This window comes from Mesoplodon mirus (assembly GCF_964341445.2).
Source record: "Mesoplodon mirus genome assembly, chromosome: 14".
Lineage (NCBI taxonomy): Eukaryota > Metazoa > Chordata > Mammalia > Artiodactyla > Ziphiidae > Mesoplodon > Mesoplodon mirus.
In genome coordinates this window covers 42893664-42914191 of record NC_138990.1, presented here as the reverse complement: position 1 = coordinate 42914191, position 20528 = coordinate 42893664, and the positions used below count along the sequence as shown (strand labels likewise).

General features: G+C 38.7%; 1 protein-coding gene across 4 annotated transcripts in view; it reads left to right on the top strand.

Moving 5' to 3' along the window:
• The window catches only part of ATAD2B (ATPase family AAA domain containing 2B), a 165942-nt gene that overhangs the window by 14327 nt on the left and 131087 nt on the right, over positions 1–20528 (top strand). The window contains exon 1 of one of the 4 annotated variants that reach the window (XM_082642077.1): positions 6197–6239. The exons of the other annotated variants lie outside the window; for them this stretch is intronic. Within the exon in view, the coding sequence (XP_082498203.1) occupies positions 6222–6239 (18 nt within the window). The 5' untranslated portion in view covers positions 6197–6221. Of the gene's footprint in view, positions 1–6196; positions 6240–20528 lie in introns of those variants that run through there. 4 annotated transcript variants of the gene reach the window in all.

Sequence of the window (20528 nt, the reverse complement as noted above, 5' to 3'; positions counted from 1 at the left end):
ATCGTCCCACTACTGCGAAAGTGACATTTGAAGAAGCCCGGTGATGATTTAGTTTTTTTTTTTTTTTTTTTAAAGTGGTAGATCTTGAAATTTATTACAGGGTAAGGCTCTAAGCTAGCACGTATGTTTTATCACTTTAAAGGAATTGATAAGGTTGTGTTATGAGATTGGTTATGAATTCAGAAAAGAGAGTGTTGCTTCTGTATAGAGAGAGGCTAATTTTCTAAGAGTAATTTGACTGGAACTTGTTCATTTAACATAGTCCTTTCAATCCACACCATTTTGTTATTATTAGGGGAGGAAAGCAATATTTCATTTTCTGTAGGGGTCTACAAGATTATGTTTGCGTGTATTTTTTTCTCTGTATCTCATACTGTTCTGACACTAATCAGAATGAACCGAGGCAAATACAATGGACATATTTTACTGTACTTATCTGAAATACGTTGTATCTTTGAAAATATAATTGGCCTTTATTTTGCTAAAAACCTGGAAAATATTTTTAAAATTGCTTTATGAGTAGACTTATTTTGGAGCTTATAGCTAGCTCTCTTAGGTTGAAGTAAGAAAGCTAAATCTGAAAGTTATGCAAACTCTTCAGAATAATTATTCTGAAAACTAGACTTTCTGTAGAAATTATTGCAAACATGTACAAGCTTACTGACTTTATGAAGCTAACATATGTTTTAAATAAAAGTAATTTAAGAAAGGTTTGTCCTGTATCCTTAAGGACAAATAAAATATTTAGAGTGTAAGCATTTAATTGTATAATGCTATGAATGCCTAGCCTATTAGAGCAGTGTCTCGTTTATGTGAATCAATTAGCTCATCTGTCACTGATCATTTTGTGGTCCCATTTTTGAATTCATGGATATTATGCTGTCCTTACCCCCTGAGGAATAAGGTGAGGTAATTTGTCAAGCAGCTGTTATGGAGATGTTAAAAGGCAAGGAATCAATAATCTAATGTAGAAATGAACATGCGGTAGCTTTTCAATTGCTAGAAGAATGAAAGATATTAGAGCTCTTTCTAGAAGGATACTAATGAAACTTTGTTTCAAAGATCTTTTTAAAATGTATTAAAAGACCATAAACAACAGGCCAGTGAGATTTACTTTGAAACATTTGATTGTCAGTTTTAAGAAGGTTGCTCTTTTGACCCTAGTAGATGATGGAATGATCTAATTGCTTTCTCCGAGTAATGTAAGAGATTTACTAATCCTATGTTGTGATTGGTCCTTTAGAAGAAGATAAATTATAATTCTGAATTTAAGTTTATGTATGTTTATGAAGCCGGCTGTATATTTCCTTGTTGTATATTTCTGAAATGGGTTGATTTGAGTTTGGTAAGCTCTTGCTTTCAAGTTTGTTTTATGTTACAAGAATTTAGCACTCCTGGTTCACCCTTTCTGGTGTGCCTAAAGGCACCCTCTGTGTCTGTGGTGTCTTAGGCATTTGCTGTAATCTGTAAAGACTTATTTGGTGGAAAATGGGGTTGCTCATGCCTTTGCTTTAGGAGACTGTTATTTTTGTAGGAAGAAATGTATTCCTCTTGATACGATATAAATTGAAGAGGTTCCCCTTTTTCTATTTTTGTGTCATATTCTTCACTTTACAGTTGATGCTGATTTCCACCCACCCCCCGGCCCTGATCTTTTTAGACTATTTCATCCACTGTGTCTAGAGACATTTTATTTGCTCTAAAAAGCCTTAGGACCACGATCTGTCATAGCTTTTTCCCCAAGTGTGTGTAGGGTGGGGAAATACACACATGATGCATTCTGTAGGTTATTGGAATGATTTTTTTGTGCCTATACTTTAATGTCAAATTGACTTGTGCTCTGCAGTTAGTTGTATAACAATTACTGCTATATATTGATACTTGGCTTTTTTGTTTGTTTAACATGTATAAAACTTCACGTCTTTTAGGTTAATCTAAACGTCAGTAATTAGCATTTATTTGCTTCACCTAAGAGTCACTCAGCAAACTAATACTGTAGTCACAGAACTGGAAAGCAGTCTTTGAAAATATTTCAACTCTTTTTCTACCTCTTTTAGGCCTGTTTGTTGGTACTTTTGGCTTGTCACTAGCTTTTGTAGTTTTTGAGCTTTTTAAAATCCACATCTTAGTTGAGAGAATCAAAGTACATATTTTAAGTAACTTTATAGGTAAATTTGTTTGATTTTTGATTTTATCTTTAGAAAATAACCTCTCAATCCTTCTTTAATATGCTCTTTTATCATTCTGTACTTATTCTTTTCCAACATTCATTTGTTTCCCAATGTAACAAAAGCAGAGTGGTGGAAATTGAGGGTTAAACATGGAAAAGAAGTCTAAGAGGGAAATGTAACCATGTATATAACTCTCAGATGAGTAGGGAAAAATACAAGTTCCTCAGAGTAGAGCAAGTTTTTCCTTATATCAGATTCATATATGGGGCTTCCCTGGTGGCACAGTGGTTAAGAATCTGCCTGTCAATGCAGGGGACATGGGTTCGAGCCCCGGTCCAGGAAGATCCCACGTGCCGCGGAGCATCTAAGCCCGTGAGCCACAACTGCTGAAGCCCGTGCGCCTAGAGCCCATGTTCCACAAGAGAAGCCATTGCAGTGAGAAGCCCACGCGCAGTGAGAAGCCCGCGCACCGCAACGAAGAGTAGCCTCCATTCGCCCCACTAGAGAAAGCCTGCGTGCAGCAACGAAGACCCAATGCAGCCAAAAATAAAATAAATAAAATAAATAAATTAATAAAAAATAAAAAATCTTACCTTTAAAAAAAAATTCATATGGAGCACCATATGGGTGATATTGAGTAATGTTGTAAAACAATTTCCCCGTCACAATTTTGAACCAAAGCAGCTATAGAGTTCATAGGATTATCTCCGGTATCCAACTGAAAATATAACTTTAAAAAATTCATAGCTGATTCACTTTGTTATACAGCAGAAACTAACACAACATTGTAAAGCAATTATACTCTAATAAAAATGTTAAAAAAAAAGATAAAATAAAAAAATTAAAATGTCAAAAAAAAAGAGGGAAATGTGAAAAAAAATTTAGTTTTTGGCCATTTCTGTAGTCCAAATATACAAACTTGAAGTTTTTTAGGTCAAGGATGAAATTTACACTTGTAGAAGCGAATGCATATTAATTCCTTAAATCATTTTCCCTGGCAAATAATCTTTTTAACCATCCTTGGATACATCCTTGATTGCATGTCTTCTAAATACCTAATTATAGATAAACCTGTAACCTCTGAAAGCTAGGTGGACAGGTGGTAGGATTAACACTTGTTATGAGAACTAAGGAGCCCAACCAGTGTCTGCACCTGAACGGGGAGTGATCCTGTCTCTTTAAGGTTCCACTTCAGAAAAGTGCCGCATTACTTTGAATTATGTATTTGGTATTTCTTTTTGGACATACATAATGAAGTTTGATTTGTTGATATTTTTGATCTTGTACTAGGAACATTTTATATTTCTGTTATGTCTCTGTGCTGGGGGAGGATTTTGTGAAAAATGAGTAAAAAGCATATGGAATTTTGGATTAAAAGTTCTATGGAAGTACAGAGTTAGGGGGAAAAACATACGTAAAATGTGTTAACTTTATTTAAATATGAGCTAGACAGTTTTTAGAGAGGTAAGTATTGTGTGTGGCTTATATCAAACAATAGAAAAGTTATCTGTTAAAATTAATAGGCTGTGGTTTGTGTTAGCTTTTGGATACTTTGAGTATATGCTGTAAGATTCTGAACTTCAGATGCTTTTGAACTGTGAGTATTTTGATATAAGATTTCTTTTTCATTTTTAGATTGTTATTGTAGTTTTTTAAAAATTTATTTATTTTATTTATTTATTTTTGGCTGCGTTGTGTCTTTGCAGGCTTTCTCTAGTTGCAGTGAGCGGGGGCTACTCTTGGTTGCGGGTTTCTCATTGCAGTGGCTTCTCTTGTTGCAGAGCACCGGCTCTAGGCACGCGGGCTTCAGTAGTTGTGGCACACAGGCTTAGTTGCTCCACAGTATGTGGGATCTTCCCGGACCAGGGCTCAAACCCATGTGCCCTGCATTGGCAGGCAGATTCTTAACCACTGCGCCACCAGGGAAGTCCCTGTTACTGTAGTTTTATCTGGAGGTAGAATATACACCTTTGGTTAAAGTCTTTCTCTCCTAGACTCTTCTATTAGAGTAGGCTGTAAGCTCCCTGGGACCAGCCACTATATTTTATTTTCTTACAGACTGCTGCATTCCCAGGGCCTAGTGCATCATCTGGCATATAGAAGATGCTTAATAAATACTGATACTTGTTAAATGAATGAATAGCATATTAAGGAGCCGATCTAGTATGTGAAAATTGTGTTGATTGGACTCTGAGAATAGAGGGTAAATAAACCATAGCCCCTACCTTCAGAGCTCGAAGTATGTACATGGTATACACATGAGAAATTATTAACAGGATAAATCAGTTCAAGATAGGGGCCAGGGCTTCCCTGGTGGCGCAGTGGTTGAGAGTCCGCCTGCCGATGCAGGGGACGCGGGTTCGTGCCCCGGTCCGGGAAGATCCCACATGCTGCGGAGCGGCTGGGCCCGTGAGCCATGGCCGCTGAGCCTGCGCGTCCGGAGCCTGTGCTCCGCAACGGGAGAGGCCACAACAGTGAGAGGCCCGCATACCGCAAAAAAAAAAAAAAAAAAAAAAGAGTTCTAATCCTTTATTCACTGTTTTTTTTTTTTTTTTTTTCTTTTTGCGGTATGCGGGCCTCTCACTGTTGTGGCCTCTCCCGTTGCGGAGCACAGGCTCCGGATGCGCAGGCCCAGCGGCCATGGCTCACGGGCCCAGCCGCTCCGCGGCATATGGGATCCTCCCGGACCGGGGCACGAACCCGCGTCCCCTGCATCGGCAGGCGGACTCTCAACCACTGCGCCACCAGGGAGGCCCCTATTCACTGTTTTGAGTGGAATTCTTTGATGTACTTTAAGGATAGGGATTGTCATGTTCACAGCTATATCCTAAGTTTCTGCAACAGTGCCTTCCAGACATAGTGCTCAATAAATAGTACCCCCCACCCCACACCTGTGCCACTCAGCTTGCGGGATCTTAGTTCCCCGACCAGGGATTGAAGCTGGGCCACTGTAGTGAAAGCTCCAAGTCCTAACCACTGGACCACCAGGGATTCCCAATAAATAGTTTTTGAGTGAAGGAATGGAAAGTAGCCTCATTTGAAATTATTTTCATATTGGCAGTCTTCACTTTTGCTATATTTACATGTTGCAACTTGCCCAACAATTTGGCCCATTTGGTGGTAGCCTAATAAAGAGGAGAGGAGTAAACTAAGGTTTATTTAGCATCTAATACTAGGTGTTTAATGCTGTCTCATTTAATCCCTGCAACAACCCCATGAGGCAGGTGATGGTATCCCCATTTTACAGCTGAGGAAATTGAATTGCTGAAGAGGTTAAGTGGCCTGTAGAAGGCCAAATAGGCGTAAGTAGTAGGGTAATATTTAAATCTAGTTCTGTCTTTTCCATGTGTTTATCTTATTGTCTCATCTGTATTTATCACTACTCTTTGATGCTGTTCATTCAGTTTTCAAAAATATCTGAAAAAGTGAAGAAGGATGCCATTGTACAGTCAGAAAATACTGTATGCACTTTGTATAGACAGATTTTTACTAGAATATCTGGAGTTGTGGTGTCTAGTATTGAGACTGGAAGTATGAACAGTAGCCTATAGGGATATGAAATATTGGGCAGTGATTTTTCAGTAATTGCTTGCTGCCTGATTTCAGGGGGTGCGTGTAGGGAGAGGAGCAGGCATATCACGTAGAGACCACTCTTTGGCAATATTTTTGCTTCCCAGTATTTTAAAGATGGCTTGGGGAAAATACCCCTATAAAAAGACTAAGTCTGAGGCCTTGTGATCTCCAGTGTACTTGTGCTGCCATCTGTCCCTCTACTTGATGATACTGTGTGTACATTTATTTTATGCTCTAGGAATCAGTGTGTACATTTATTTTATGCTCTAGGAATCTATTTATCTCTGGGGTAGATAAGTGTTTTCCATTTGTAAAACATGTTTCATACTTTAAACCTGTTGAAAAGACATTATATGGTATATTTATATATGATGATACATACTATTGATTAAACATGTTTAGCGTTATTGGTTTCTATCTGTATTCTAGGACCCAAATTGGGATCTCTGAAACAGTGGTGCTTCAGCTACCCTTAGAATGAAATGTTCTTGCCAGGTAGGAACTTGGAAGTCATTGAGTTTAACTTTTGGTAGTGAGACTTGCTTATTCCTTTGTTTTTTCATTCAATCAATAAATATTTATCAACCAGCTACTACGTTAAAGTGTTAAGTGCCATGTAGACAAACATTTTGTCTCTTTGGCTCATTGTTATAGGGCTGCCATGTTGCAAAAGTCAAGGAGGCACCATTCACACTATAGTCTGTGTTACTGGCTCCCCCTGGAATTGTGCAGTGCACTCCTTGTATGTTACATACTGCAATTCAATACCCAGAAGTGGAATAGAGTATATGTGTACTTAAATATTATCTGTAGATTTGCTGCTCTGGTCTCCAGAGTAGTGTATAGGAGTTCCTATATCCCTACACCCCTGCCAGTATTTGTCAATATCTAGCTTTTTAATTGCTTTTCTTTGGTTATCAATGAGAATGGGCAACTCTTTATGTCCTAGTAATTTTTTTTTAATTTATTTTATTTTGGTTGTGTTGGGTCTTAGTTGCGGCCGGCAGGCTCCTTAGTTGCAGCATGTGTGCTCCTTAGTTGTGGCCGGCGGGCTCCTTAGTTGTGGCATGCGAACTCTTAGTTGCGGCACGCATGTGGGATCTGGTTCCCTGACCAGGGATCGAACCTGAGTCCCATGCATTGGAAGGCGGATTCTTAACCACTGCGCCACCAGGGAAGTCCCTGTCTATAGTAATTTTAAAAAAAATTTCTTCATCTTTAAAATGCTTGTTAATATTTTTGTTTTCTACCGGAGTTGCTATTTTTGTCATGTTTTCCAAGAGTATTATAGATCAGTAGCTTTTAACCTTTTTTGTCCCATAGTAAGGGATACTTTTTATGTTGTGATGCTGTACGCACATACAGTTTTACCGTTCCTGTTTAGGTCTTTGATTTATTTTATTCATTCTACTAGACAACCTATCCTTTGTAGCGCCACTTTATAATATACCAAGTTCCCATATATATTCTGCTTTGATCTCTGTATTCTTTTTTGTTGGTTCATTTATTCTTACAGCAGTATCATACTATTTCTGTGACTGTGGTTTTGAGGTATGTCTTAATATCCTAAAAGGCAAGTTCTTCCTCTTTGTTATTTTTCAAAGTTGACTTACATAGTCAAAGATTTTGGTATATATTTCCAGTTAAGATTATGGACTTCCTTTAAAGATCCAACTAGAATTTTGACTTTTTAAAAAACTATTTACTTGTTTTATTTATTTTCCTTCCTTCCTTCCTTCCTTCCTTCCTTCCTTCCTTCCTTCCTTCCTCCCTCCCTTCCTTCCTTCATCCTTCACTCCTTTCTTTCTTTGTTCCTTCCTTCCTTCCTTCCTTTCTTGTTGCGGTCTTAGTTGCGGCACATGGGCTCTTTGTTATAGCGTGCGGGCTCCTCCCTAGTTGTTGTGTGTGAGCTTCCCTCTAGTTGTGGTGTGTGGGCTCCAGGGTGCGTGGGCTCTGTAGTTTGTGGCACGCAGGCTCTCTCTGTGAGGCGCGTGAGCTCAGTAGTTGTGGTGCATGGGCTTAGTTGCCTCGCGTCATGTGGGATCTTAGTTCCCTGACCAGGGATTGACCCTGCGTCCCCTGCATTGGAAGGCGGATTCTTTACCACTGGGCCATCGGGGAAGTCCCATAGAATTTTGATTTAGAAATTTTAAAAATTTAATTTAATTTTTTATTTTGTTTATTTATTTTGGCTGCTGTGTGTGGCTTGTGGGATCTCTGTTCTCCCACCAGGGATTGAAGCTGGGCCCTTGGCAGTGAAAACATGGAGTCCTAACCACTGAAGCACCAGGGAATTCCCCCAACTAGAATTTTGATTGGGAATGTTTTTGAATTCCTAGATTAATTTACAGAGAATCAACACTTTCATATTAAGTTGTCCATGAGCAAGGAACAGCTCTCACATCGCATAGTTTGCATATTTTTCTTGTGGAATTTGATGCTTTTTTTGGTGACCTAATATATTGTCAGTTTTGGTAAACATTCTTTGTGTGATTGGGAAAAATGTATATATTCTATTAGATGTAGAAAAATGTAAGTATATATATATATGATGGAAAACATTGAGATGGAAAAATATTACAGTGTGAATTTATTGATTGTTCAGATACTCAAATATCCAATTTTGTCCCTTATTAAGATTCTACCTAGGGAGTAGTTCCCTGGTGTCCTAGTGGTTAGGACTCTGAGCTTTCACTGCCATGGCCTGGGTTCAATCCCTAGTCCGGGAACTGAGATCCTGCAAGCCCCGGGGTGTGGCTGGAAAAAAAAAAAAAGATTCTACCTCATTTTTTTATTGTTCAGATTCTTCTGGTATACATATATATATATATATATATATATATATATATATTTTACATCAACTTTTAATTTTAGAATAGTTTGTAATTTTCTTCTTTTAAAAAAGATTTATTTATTTATTTATTTATTTATGGCTGCGTCAGGTCTTAGTTGTGGCACGTGGGATCTTCGTTGAGGCATGTAGGATCTTTTGTTTTGGCTCGCAGGCTTCTCTCTAGTTGGGGCTTGTGCGTTTTCTCTTCTCTAGTCGTGGCGTGCAGACTGGGCGGGTGGGCTCTGTAGTTTGCAGCACGCAGACTCTGCAGTTGAGGCGCGTGAGCTCAGTGGTTGTGGTGCGCAGGCTTAGTTGCCCCATGGCATGTGGGTTCTTAGTTCCCTGACCAAGGATTGAACCCGTGTCCTCTGCAGTGCAAGGCGGATTCTTTACCACTGGACCACCAGGGAAGTCCCTCTAATTTTCTTCTTGCTTTATTCTTTGATCTATTGGTTATCTAAAAGTATATTTACTTTTCCAAATTGTTGGGAGTTTATTTTCTAATTACCTTTTTGGTATTTACTTCCAGTTTAATACTCCTGTGTGCAGAGAACATATTCCATATGATTTATTTTATTTTATTTTTTAAAAATTTGTGGGCTTCCCTGGTGGCGCAGTGGTTGAGAGTCCGCCTGCCGATGCAGGGGACGCGGGTTTGTGCCCCGGTCCGGGAAGATCCCACATGCTGTGGAGCGGCTGGGCCCATGAGCCATGGCCGCTGAGCCTGCGCGTCTGGAGCCTGTGCTCCGTAACGGGAGAGGCCACAACAGTGAGAGGCCTGTGTACCGCAAAAAAAAAAAAAAAGAAAAGAGTTAATAAACAGACATTTAGGTCTTAAGAGCAACCACACACACACACACACACACACAAAAAGGAAAATACTTAACTTTAAAACCAGAAGATGCACAAACATGGTCTACTGGACATATCTATAACACTGTACCGATGGCAGAATTCACATTCTTTTCAAGTGTATGTGGAACAATTACCAAAACTAACCATAAACAGGGTGACAAAAATAAGTCATAACAAATTTGAAAAGATCAAAATCATATAGAAAACACAACACTGTAAATCAACTATACTCCAATACAAATTTTTTTTTTTTTTTTTTTTTGCGGTACGCAAAAAAAAAACCACCTACTCTTTAACATACTCTTGTAATGTTCTACCTCCCTTCTTGCCCTATATTGTCTAGAATTTTTGTTCTCACTTCTTTATGGGTATAAGTACTTTGTCTTTTTCTTTTTGTTGGAGTTTTTTCCAATAACAATAAATTTCACTAAGGTACCAGTTTATCTTACTTTTTATGTCTTGCATTATTATTCTGTATTTATTTCTCTTCTTTGTGAATGCTTCCTCCAAGAATATTTTCAGTCTGGGACTTTTTGTGACAAACTTTCTGAGGCATTACATGCCTGAGAATATTTTCATTATGCTCTTTAATTTAATTTAAATGAATTTAATTTAATTCATTTAATTTAAATGAAAGCTTGGCTTGATACAAAATTATGGGTCCAGTACTTTAAGAATATTACTTTATTGTCATCTTGTATCCAGTGTTACTCTTGAAGTTTGATGTTTGTCTGATTCTTTTGTAGGTGTTCTTTCTCTTTTGAAACTTTGTAGAATTTTTTGGTCTTATTTTTCATAAATTTTACTGTATTTTAGGTGTGGGTTTTTCCATCACTCTCTTGTTTGGCAATCTTAGATCTTTTAGTCTGCGGTTTTTCATCTATTTGATTGTGGTAAATTTATTTCTTAATGGTAATCTAAAATTATTATTATTTCTTCAACTGTTCTCTCTCTTTTCCATTCCTTCTGGAACTCATTTTATTCAGATGTTGGCACCTAGAAAAATTTTGTCTCTAAACTGATAATAAAGCAAACTTTTTAAAGAACTTCTGATGGCATGCTGGAGAACTTTACTGACAGTTATTTGAGTAAACAAGACTTGGTGCTTCTTGTTGCAGACCTCCATTGACCATTTGGTACCCGTATGTCAAGTGGCCCACTTGTCAGGGGATAAAGCCTTGAAGTTGCTTGATGAAAGTTCATTTCCTTTACGACTTAGTAACATCCTTTATCTAACGCATACTTCAGTGCTCACACTTAGGGTGAGTGTTGCAGTTGTGTGCTTGATTGTGCAAGTTAAGGGAATCTACTTTTAAAAAACAAAACTAATCCCTGGTGCAGAGCTATACCTCCTTAATCAGTGACACATTATAATAAGTTAAAATGTGTATATAGAGACAGTAGGAGAAACTTCTTTGAAAGATGTATGCAAACAAGAGAGAAACCGGTGCGGGGTGGTTTCTATGTTAAAATTTTGTCAGTATTTTAAATTAATTTAAAAATTTAATTTTCATTTTTTAGTTATTACTCTTCTATTTAAGTCTCCAAGTTTATTAGATGGAGAATTGAGGAGAAATGATAGTTGTCCAAGACCATATGATTTTTTTTTTTTTTTTTACTTCAGGAAATTATACTGTTTTATTTGAAACAATAAAAGATACTGAGCTAAGTAGGTGAAGACCACAGGTATTATAGAAATATAACCTCTAGGCTTTTTGTTTTAGCTTATTTTTAAACAAAGTATTATTTATGGAACAGTATTTCATGCTAATTCTCATAATGGCTTTAAAAAATACCCTTGTCTTTCCTGCCTCCCTTTCTTTTGCTTTTTTTTTTTGTTATGCATGTTTTTTGTTTTTTTAAATTTTTTTTTATTTTGCGGTACGTGGGCCTCTCACTGTTGTGGCCTCTCCCGCTGCGGAACACAGGCTCCGGATGCGCAGGCTCAGCGGCCATGGCTCACGGGCCCAGCCACTCCGCGGCATGTGGGATCTTCCCGGACCGGGGCACGAACCCACGTGCCCTGCATCGGCAGGCAGACTCCCAACCACTGCACCACCAGGGAAGCCCTAAGACCATATGATTTTTTTTTATTTTTTATTTTATTTTATTTTTTTTTTGCAGTACGCGGGCCTCTCACTGTTGTGGCCTCTCCCGTTGCGGAGCACAGGCTCCGGATGCGCAGGCTCAGCGGCCATGGCTCATGGGCCCAGCCGCTCCGCGGCATGTGGGATCTTCCCGGACCGGGGCACGAACCCGTGTCCCCTGCATCGGCAGGCGGACTCTCAACCACTGTGCCACCAGGGAAGCCCAGACCATATGATTTTTAAAGGCAACCGTTCAACTGGAAATGGAAGTGTCTTTCTTTAATTCTTTAGTATCTGTTGAGTGACTCGATGTTCCAGACAGTGAAGATAAAGGAGTACACAAGACTCTTAACCTCAGCTCCTTGGCAAAATATTTTTATTTAAAAATTATGAAATCAGTATTTCAAATAATATGGAAGTGCACAGAAAAAGGAAGGACTTTCCCCATCTCCCCTAATTCCTCTAGCTCGTTCTTCCTAGGGATAATCACTGTTAAAGCTGGTGTACGTCTTTCCAGACCATTGCACATGTATGTATGGGTTATTTATATGTGTATGTGTGTGTATGCATATATATATAATAATAATTATTATTATTATTATCTTTTTTTGACTGCACCACTCAGCTTTCAGGATGTTAGTTCCCCGACCAAGGGTCGAACCCTTGGCCCCTGCAGTGGAAGCACGGAGTCCTAACCACTGGACCGCCAGGGAATTCCCTGTATGTGTATACTTTTAACAGAAATAGAATCATACCTTATATACTATTTATGATAGTTAATTTTTCTACTTAAATATGTATCATGTACATTCTTTCATATCTGTCCTTCTTGCTGGCTTTTTAACATTTTGTTGTATCATTACACCATCACTTTAACTTTTCCCTGTTGATACACAGTTACGTTGTCCCCATGTTTTTAATATTATAAATAATGTCACATAAAATGACCTTTCTCTTTTAGGCAAAGTGGAAATAAATACTGAGTCAAAGGTATACTGTACTTTACATTTTTATAGGTTTTGCCAGATTGTTCTCTAAATAGGCTAAATCAGTATGCACTCCTCTCCCCAATACTCTCAGCACTGTTAAGTTTTTATATACCTTTCACTGGCCGATTCAAGGCGTCAGGATTTAAGTTTCTTGAAGGGCAGAGTGTTTAATCATCAAGTATCTTTCGTATCTAACACGGTAACAGGTGTTAATAAATTTCGTTTGTGGAATGAATGGGTCCCTGAAGATAATTAATAAGCTTATGAAGTTATGTTAATACTACAAAGCCAAACAGGTACCCTTACCGAGACTGTAGCCACTGTCAGGCCGCAGGTGTGGTATTTGTTGCTTACACTTCTTCACCTGGTTCTAACAACCTTGTGAGGTAAATAGTAGTGTTTGACTTACAGTGGTAGTGCTGCAATGTGAGACTGCTCGTGTCTGACTTTTACGTCTGTGGCACTTTTCAGTATTGCCTGTTGTCTCTTTGTCATTAAAGATTGTTGTCTGTTATTATTTATTTTTGGCTGCTTTGGGTCTTCGTTGCTGCGCGCGGGCTTCCTCTAGTTGCGGCGAGCGGGGGCTGCTCTTTGTTGTGGTGCACAGGCTTCTCAGTGTGGTGGCTTCTCTTGTTGCGGAGCACGGGCTCTAGGGCGCACGGGCTTCGGTAGTTGCGGCACGAGGGCTCGGTAGTTGTGGCGCACGGGCCTAGCTGCTCCGTGGCACGTGGGATCTTCCCTGACCAGGGCTCGAACCCATGTCCCTTGCATTGACAGGCGGATTCTTAACCACTGTGCCACGGGGAAGTCCCTCTTTGTCGTTTTAAGTAATATAATATTTTCAGGTAAAAGAATTATCTTCCAGGAAGAAAAATGCAGTTTAAACTATAATAGGCTATTTTTTAAATCTTTTTACAACTCCTCAGCTCACTTCTATATATTTTTTCCCCTTTCTATATTCTTTCATGATGATTGTTTAGAAATATTAAACTAGTAAGCCATTGCTCTTGGGATATTTGAGGAAATTTTAGGACATTTTGTGTGCCTGAAGTTTTAGGACTTTGTAGAATAGTACTGGCTCTAAGGAAATAAACAGCAGTGTGAGTTTTGTTTCCTGAAGTCATGGTAACTGCTGCCTCTGTGAATTCTTTTTACAAATGAAAGAGAAAGAAATTGACTGAATTTCTAAGCTCTCATGAAAACAGGAGTACCTATTTTTAAGAAAGGTAGAAAAAAAGGCTGTCTTATAAAGGAAATTGGAAAAGATTGATTGCACCCATATACTTTCTGATCTAACCTGTTGGCAGTTCCCATTCTGTTTTTTCTTGTTTGTTGAGGATTTTTTTCTCATCAGTTATCTTGCTCTTTTATTTTTTTGTTCTGGCCTTGCTGTGTAGCTTGTAGGTTCTTAGTTCCCCAACCAGGGATCGAACCTGGCATTGAGAGCGCCAAGTTCTAACCCATGGACCTCCAGGGAATTACCCTCTTTAAAATTTTATGGTATTTTATTCTCTTCTCTGGTTCCTTTTCTTCTGTTTACAAGAATCCAGGTCTTCTTTTAAAAAAAGAAAATCCTTCACTGCCTTCTTTGACTTTGTAACCTCTTTAAGCCTATTATCTTTTTCCTCTTAATTCTGACACATAAGAGTAGCTCTGTAGTTTATCAGCTCTACATTCTTACCACTCACTGGGTTCTTCACTTAGCGATTTCCACCTCAGCATTTTGCAGAAATTGCCCTATCAGAAGTTACAGTGACCTCCTAATTACCAATCCACATGTTTATCAGCTTTCATCCTGTTTAGTCTGTTTTTTAAATTTAATTAATTAATTTAATTTATTTACTTTTGGCTGTGTTGGGTCTTCATCGCTGCGTGTGGGCTTTCTGTAGTTGCTGTGAGCGGGGTCTACTCTTTCTTGCGGTGTGCGGGTTTCTCATTGCGGTGGCTTCTCCGTGTTGCAGAGCACGGGCTCTAGGGCACGTGGGCTTCAGTAGTTGTGGCACGTGGGCTCAGTACTTGTGGCGCACGGGCCTAGCTGCTCCGTGGAATGTGGGGTCTTCCTGGACCAGGGCTCGAAGCTGTGTCCCTTGCATTGGCAGGTGGATTCTTAACCACTGCACCACCAGGGAAGCCCCATTGTTTAGTCTTTTTGGAACCAACTTCCACTCCCCCTGTTTGAGTGAGACACTGTATTTTTCTTTAGTTTATATGAGATCCTTTCTGCTTATTCCTTTAATGTAAATGTAGGCATTTTTTAAGGTTTTGACTTTTTTTTTTTTTTTTTTTTGCGGTACGCGGGCCTCTCACTGTTGTGGCCTCCCCCGCCTGCATCAGCAGGCGGACTCTCAACCACTGTGCCACCAGGGAAGCCCAAGGTTTTGACTTTTGCCCTCTTGTTTTTTATTCTATATTTATTACCTGTGACGCTTTTATTACAATTTCATATCTATCTCTAGTCCTCACATCACTCTGTCTCAGAACTGCATTTCCGACAGTCTTATAGACATCTCCCTAGATTTCTGGCTAGAATTCTAAACCTTATTTTCGAAATTGGAATTCACTGTTACATTTCTCCCGTCAACATATGCCTCCTGTACCCCCCACCTTCCTCCATAGCTCCTAAAACACAAAATCCACTTTTTACACCTGCCCAGTCTTTATTTTGAATATTGGTATTACTAATATTTTAGTTATTCAGCTTTATGTAATCAATTTCTTATTTTCTACTTTTACAATTCTATATGAGGCCATCATCAAGACTTGAATTAGGGCTTCCCTGGTAGCACAGTGGTTGAGAGTCCGCCTGCTGATGCAGGGGACACGGGTTCGTGCCCCGGTCCGGGAAGATCCCACGTGCCGCAGAACGGCTGGGCCCGTGAGCCATGGCCGCTGAGCCTGCGTGTCCAGAGCTTGTGCTCCGCAACGGGAGAGGCCCGCGTATCGCAAAAAAAAAAGACTTGAATTCATCTATTGGTCTGCTAATTCACTTATTTCCTTGAATTTTTCATTTTTTAATGCTGTACTTGGGTACATTCTTTTTGTCTTTACATTGAAGTACAGGTTCTGGATTTCTGACAAATTGTGATCAGGGCAGGAAGCCTTCCCTGAAAACCAGAGCAGCATAAATTCTTCTCTGTTTTATTATTTTCAACTTCTTTTACCTATTTTTACAAGATGTATGGTAGAATAGTGTTCAGTATTTGTGGTAGCTGATGAGTATGGTTTAAGAAATTCTTAAGACTCAAGGAGAAAATCATTTCTGTAAATTGGAAAAATTTTCTGCCTGATTTTAGAAGGTTAGAGTTTAAGAGAAAAAGTCACTTAGGTGGGGATGACTTAACTTTTCCTTTCTGTAGTATTTGACACTGTTACTCTTACACTTCTCATGGAAGTTATCTCATCCTTGAATCATGTTCCTCTGACCATTCTATGTGTTACATTACTGTTACAAAATAAAGTCCACGTGATTTATGATGTCTTCCTTCATCTCTGTTAGCGGGTTTCATTTTTTGCTTTCAGAGAATTGTGTATTTCTATTATAGTACTTAGTATAACATGCCATATATCATTACTGTGACTGTTTGTGAACTCAACAGATTGTGTATTGGGTTGTAAGTAGGTTTTACTCTTTTTTTACCATCCCCCCCCCAACCCCCATGTCTTATGTACCCAGTAGGTCCTCAACAAATGTTTGTTAAATGAAATTATTCCCTTAGTTTGAAATGCCTTTCCTGCTCGTGGATTGTAATCACTCTGACACATATTGCTAAATGACTGTGGGTAGGTTGCATAATCTCTCTTAAATATTTTTGTCCTGAAACTGGCAACGCCTTCCCTCAAAGGGTTAGGTTATAATTAACTAGTAAAATGCTTTGAAGAAGTTAAAGTTGAGCATTATGATCATCCTATTAAAGGTGAACTGTTAGTATCAGGTTTGTAGGTAAAAACTTTCCCAAAGCTTGAAGTTAATTAAATGGTGTTGAAGTAATTATTTTGTAGTATTTACGTTTTGGTTATTTGCTTTATTTAAATCCCTGCATTTCTTTGGAGGGAAGGAGTCTTTTGTAATGCTATTTATTCTGAGGTCTCTGTCCCTGAGCCAAGTCGCGACTGAAACCCTTTCATTGTAAGAGTGGTACAGTAGCGCAGTGAAGCAGTTAGGGTGATGTGTGTCATATTATACTTGAACTGTTTTGTATACCAGAGGTCCTCAGACTTTCGTGTACTAAGAATCATTCAGAGGCCCTCATTTAAAATATCCCCACCTCCAGAGCTCTAGTTTAGCAGGTTATGTTTGTTTAATGAGCAGTCAGGTGCTTTATGATTCAGTTAGTATGTGGACAACACTTTGAGAGACACTCCTGAATGCAACTGTAAAAAGCCAGTAGAACGTGAAAGAATGAGTAATAAATAAACACAAACTCATTTAAATCGATATTGAAAGAGTTATATAATAACTTACATTATTTAAAAAATGGCTAGACTTCAAATATTTTACTATTTTGTCTTTAATTCAGTAAGTACATAGTACTTATTCTCAGAGTGTGTTTGTGAAACTTCAGTACCTACAGATGCTCCATGAAAAAAGAGCTTGATCAAATAAGCTTGTGAAATGTTATATACTGTCTTTCATACTTAGAGCTATACTGCATGTTAACTTTTTTTTTTTTTTTTTTGGCGGCACCTCGCGGCATGTGGGGTCTTAGTTCCCTGACCAGGGATTGAACCCAAGTCCCTTGCATTGGAAGCCTGGAGTCTTAACCACTGGACTGCCAGGGAAATCCCTGCATATTAACATATTAAAGACTATTAGAAGTCCTGAAGCAAAAAACCTTGGACCTCATTGTTTCTCAAATTTATTTGTCCATGAGTCTTCCTTTGTTTCTCCTAATAATTTCTATTAATTTACAGAACAAACTTGGGAAAGTCTTGCCTTTTTTCCCCTTGGTATAGTGTGGAATTAAAAAGAAGTAGGGTATTTTTTATAATTAAAGAACTTAAAATCTTGCTCGAATGTCAAGACTTGGATGTGATACTTTAAAGATGGTAAATATATAATGCTAAATTGAATATAATTAAGTGCCAAAATGTAGAGTTGCAGCTAGCAGAGGGAAAAAGGTCAATTTAGGTTAGATTCTTCAGGTAAGATTTTGAGGGACAGATGGGTCTTGAAGGATGAGTGGTGGGATTTGATTAGGAGTAATGCTGGCCTGGACTATCTACATTGGTAAAGTAGTTTACAGGTATCAGTTTCTTTTTTCACAAATATGTCTTAGCTTAGAACATATGACAGTGCTTCCTCAGTGACTTATTTGTTGAATATGTTATATAGTAATGCTTTTCAAACTAACGTGTATAAGAATTATCTGGGGAATCTTGTCAAAAATGGTTTCTGATTGGATGGGTCAGGAGTGCAGCACATTTGAAATGACAAATGTAGAGGCTGATCAAGTCTTGGATCAGTAGTTGAGTAAGATGACCTTTGAGGCACACTTTAACCTTGGTATTTTATAAATATGCTAGGGTGGAGTGTCTGAGGTAGTAGACAGAGAGCAATATTAGGAATGGAAGGACCTAAATTCTATGTTTTTTTTTTTCTTTCTCAAGTCTGTCAGTCATTTGTTAGCCATATGACCTTGGGCTAGAGTTAGTTAACTTATGTCTGAGCTTCTCTATTTACTCTGTTAAAGGGTGGGGTTGGAGAAGGCAAGTGCCTGAGGAAGTGAAATAATACAATTAAAAAAAACCCATTTCTGTGACCTCCCTGGTGGTCCAGTAGTTAAGAATCTGTGACCTCCCTGGTGGTCCAGTGGTTAAGAATCTGCCTTCCAATGAAGGGGATGCAGGTTCGATCCCTGATCAGGGAACTAAGATCCCACGTGCCATGGAGCAACTAAGCCGGTGTACTGCAACTACCGAGCCCACGTGCTCTGGAGCCCGCATGCCACAACTAGAGAGAAGCCCGCATGCCTCAAACGAACAGCCCGTGCACCGCAACTGAGACCTAACACAGCCAAAAAAATAAATAAATAAAATAAAAAACAAATAAATAAATAAAGTAAAAAAAAACCCACATCCATTTCTTAAGTACATTAAGCATGTTTACTGTTAAATACTATTACATGATTGAATTGCATCTTAAATGGTCTTTCCCACCTCTACAGTGGGATGGTTTGGAAGTAGCTAACTAGTTTTTCTGGGGAACTTAAACTAATGAGCGGAAGTGTATGTTACACAGCTAACATGTTTATTATTCTTACTTATAGACATTTTGTTGTTTGAATTTCTAATCGTTTTTTCCTTTGTGCCTTTTAGTATGAAATGTGGTCTTGTGGCTTTAAAACTAGTTCATGGTAAATTGTATTACAGCACAAAATAAAAAATTGGTCTTTTTGTGAAAAACATTTTAGTAAGTGGATATTAATTCTATAGGTTATACTTGGATACCTTTAAACATATATTGCAAGTATGTCTCATGTTTGTTTGCAAGTGGCTACATTTTGACTAATTATTTGTGTAATGTAGTCGTGTTGCTTTGGGAACATATGATACAGAAATGACATTTATGAAATGGATAGTTTTTATATATTTTTCCTTTTTTTAAATAAATTTATTTATTTTTGGCTTCATTGGGTCTTCGTTCCTGCACGTGGGCTTTCTCTAGTTGCGGCAAGAGGGGGCTGTTCTTTGTTGTGGTGCGCAGGCTTCTTGTTGTGATGGCTTCTCTTGTTGTGCAGCCCGGGCTCTAGGCACGCGGGCTTCAGTAGTTGTGGTGCGCGGGCTCAGTTGTGGCTCGTGGGCTCTAGAGCGCAGGCTCAGTAGTTGTGGCGTACGGGCTTAGTTGCTCCGCAGCATGTGGGATCTTCCCGGACCAGGGCTCGAACCCGTGTCCCCTGCATTGGCAGGCGGATTCTTAAACACTGCGCCACCAGGGAAGTCCCTATATATTTTTCTTAAAAGAATTGTAGCATAAAGGGAAATAACTCAAAAATGTTTAAATGGTAGTATATTGAAAATGATCATACATGCTTTTGAAATACTGATCGATAATCTTAAGTGATAAAGTATTAGCATATGAATTAAATCTTCTCTAAAGAAAAGGTAACCCTTTCCTCCACTCTCTTCCCCACCTGTCCAGCATCCAAGGAATTGGGTGGCGAAGAGGAAAGCTGCTCCTCAGAGACAGTGACTCCCCTAGTTTGAAGACATGAAACTAGGGAGGGGTTAGTGGAATTGTGATGGATGGAGGTCTCGGGTTGAGAGATTGGTTACGTTACACAAATTAATTAATTGAAAGAGCAAATGAATAAATGGAAGCCGTGTTTCTCATTGGAAAGGACTTACAAACATAAAAAGGGAAAGTCTAGAAAGAAACTTAAGGTATGGAATTAGTTGAAAGCATTGGGGTACACACATTTTTAAAATTATTATTTATGCACAGATAAAGAAATAGATATAGATGTCTATATTTCTATGTATCTATATAAATTAGTATATCCTAGCTTTCTCTGCTGAGAGGACTCAATAGCAGTGAAACTCCGGTAACATTGAGCACACGTAGCGCCCAGATCTTGATTTCTGAAATACTATCCTTGACTAAGAGGAGCCTGAGCTTAATTTCTAGGGTCAGGAAGGGAGAGTACAAGATGAGCCTACAGATTTCTTTTGTGCCAGAAAGTAAGGAAGTACTCAAAATGATGGGGACATGTCAAAAGAATATTGGAACCACTTTGAAAGGGCTCCTGATGGCCAAATCTTGTATAATTTGAGCAAAGAAATAGAGTAATGGATTAAAACCCACAGAATAAAGTAAGAATCCATGAACCCATACTGATATAAATAAATGAGTGAATGAATTGAGAAAGGAGGGTTGGGAGGGAAAATTCTTTTTATTTATTTTTTGGTTGCATTGGGTCTTAGTTGTGGCACTCAGGATCTTTTGTTGTGCTGTGCAGGCTTCTCTCTAGTTGTGGCGCATGGGCTCATTAGTTGCGGTGCATGGGCTTCAGAGTGCGAGGGC